We start from the raw sequence: 1,820 nt of genomic DNA on the forward strand, positions 1-1,820 counted from the left end.
GCTCCCCCCACCAGTCACAGGGGTAACTGCAGGATGGAGGGCTGGGTGAAGAGGTGGCTCCCCCCACAGGTCAGGGGGGTAACTGCAGGATGGAGGGCTGGGTGAAGAGGTGCCTCCCCCCACAGGTCACAGGGGCGTTATTGCAGGATGGAGGGCTGGGTGAAGAGGTGTCACCCCCCACAGGTCACAGGGGTAACTGCAGGATGGAGGGCTGGGTGAAGAGGTGGCTCCCCCCACAGGTCACAGGGGTAACTGCAGGATGGAGGGCTGGGTGAGGAGGTGGCTCCCCCCACTGGTCAGGGGCGTTATTGCAGGATGGAGGGCTGGGTGAAGAGGGGGCTCCCCCCACAGGTCACAGGGGTAACTGCAGGATGGAGGGCTGGGTGAGGAGGGCGCGCCCCCCCACAGGTCAGAGGTGGAGCCGTCGGTGGGTCTGCAGGTTGGCAGACTGTCGGAAGCACTTGCCACAGACGGGGCATGGGAAGGGGCGCTCGCGGGTGTGCACCCTGCGGTGGTTGAGCAGCGAGGAGGCACAGATAAAGCGGCGTGGGCAGACCGGGCAGGCGTACGGCCTCTCCCCAGTGTGGACCCGCCGGTGGGTCTGCAGGATGGAGGGTTGGGTGAAACGCCGCGGGCAGACCGGGCAGGGGTACGGCCTCTCGCCGCTGTGCACCCGCCGGTGGGTGGCCAGCTCCCGGGCACTCTTGAAGCGCTTGGGGCACTCGGGGCAGGGGAAGGGCCGGTCGTCGGAGTGGACCCGCTGGTGGGCCAGCAGGCTGGAGGAGCGGGCAAAGCGCTTGGCGCAGAGGGAGCAGGCGAAGGGCCGCTCGCCGGTGTGGGTGCGGCGGTGCGCCTGGAGGTTACGGGCTTGGCGGAAACGCTCGCCGCACACGCCGCACGGGTAGGGCCGCTCCTCGGAGTGGACCTGGCGGTGCACCTTCAGCTCCTTGGAGCTCTTGAAGCGTTTCTGGCAGAGCTCGCAGGGGAAGGGGCGCTCGTCCGAGTGGACGCCAGCGTGGGCGGTCAGGCTGGAGGAGCGGGCAAAGGCCTTGCCGCACAGCGAGCAGGCGAAGGGCCGCTCGCCGGTGTGCGCCCGCTGGTGGGCCAGCAGCACTGCCAGCTGGGTGAAGCCCTTGCCACAGATGCCGCAGGGGAACGGCCGCTCGCCCTGGTGCAGCCGCTGGTGGATCTTCAGCTCCTTCTCACTCTTGAAGCGGCGCTGGCATCCGTCGCACGGGTACGGGCGCTCGTCCGAGTGGACCCGCTGGTGGGCGGCCAGGCTGGAGGAGCGGGTGAAGCCCTTGCCACAGAGCGGGCAGGCGAAGGGCCGCTCGCCCGTGTGGACCCGCTGGTGGGTCAGCAGGTTGGAGGAGTACAGGAAGCCCTTGCCGCAGGCCGAGCAGATGAAGGGCCGCTCCCGGGTGTGGCTGCGCCGGTGGATGGCCAGCTCCGAGGGGTAGTTGAAGGCCCGGGCGCAGTCCCCGCACGGGTACGGGCGCTCCCCGTCCCGCCGGCACCGGTGCCGCGCCATGTTGGACGCCCGACGGAAGCCCAGGCCGCAGCCCGGGCACGAGAAGGGCTTGTCGGCCCCGCCCTTGGGCCCGGGGGCGGGCACCGGGACGTCTGGATTGACCACCACCACCGACCCCAGGCCCTGCCCAGGCGTCTCCTCGGACCCCGGCGTCTGCACGTCCTCCATCGCGGATATCCAGCCAGGGCAGCCTCCGACCTGGGGGGGGGGGGAAGAGACAGAGACAGAAGACATCAGCCCCGGGCAAACCCGAACGAGAATTCCACCTCCCCACACCCCCCATCCCCCC

The 1,820-nt window shown here is 70.1% G+C and overlaps 1 protein-coding gene across 1 annotated transcript; it reads right to left on the bottom strand.

Moving 5' to 3' along the window:
* Positions 1 to 327: 327 nt before the first annotated feature.
* On the bottom strand, positions 328 to 1,727 carry LOC122547406 (zinc finger protein 135-like). Its single transcript, XM_043686032.1, has one exon. The coding sequence runs from the start codon at positions 1,697 to 1,699 to the stop codon at positions 410 to 412; it is 1,290 nt and encodes a 429-aa protein (XP_043541967.1). The 5' UTR covers positions 1,700 to 1,727; the 3' UTR covers positions 328 to 409.
* Between the last annotated feature and the right edge of the window lie 93 nt (positions 1,728 to 1,820).

The sequence above is a fragment of the Chiloscyllium plagiosum genome, unplaced genomic scaffold (genome assembly GCF_004010195.1).
Source record: "Chiloscyllium plagiosum isolate BGI_BamShark_2017 unplaced genomic scaffold, ASM401019v2 scaf_7413, whole genome shotgun sequence".
In the NCBI taxonomy this organism is placed as follows: domain Eukaryota; kingdom Metazoa; phylum Chordata; class Chondrichthyes; order Orectolobiformes; family Hemiscylliidae; genus Chiloscyllium; species Chiloscyllium plagiosum.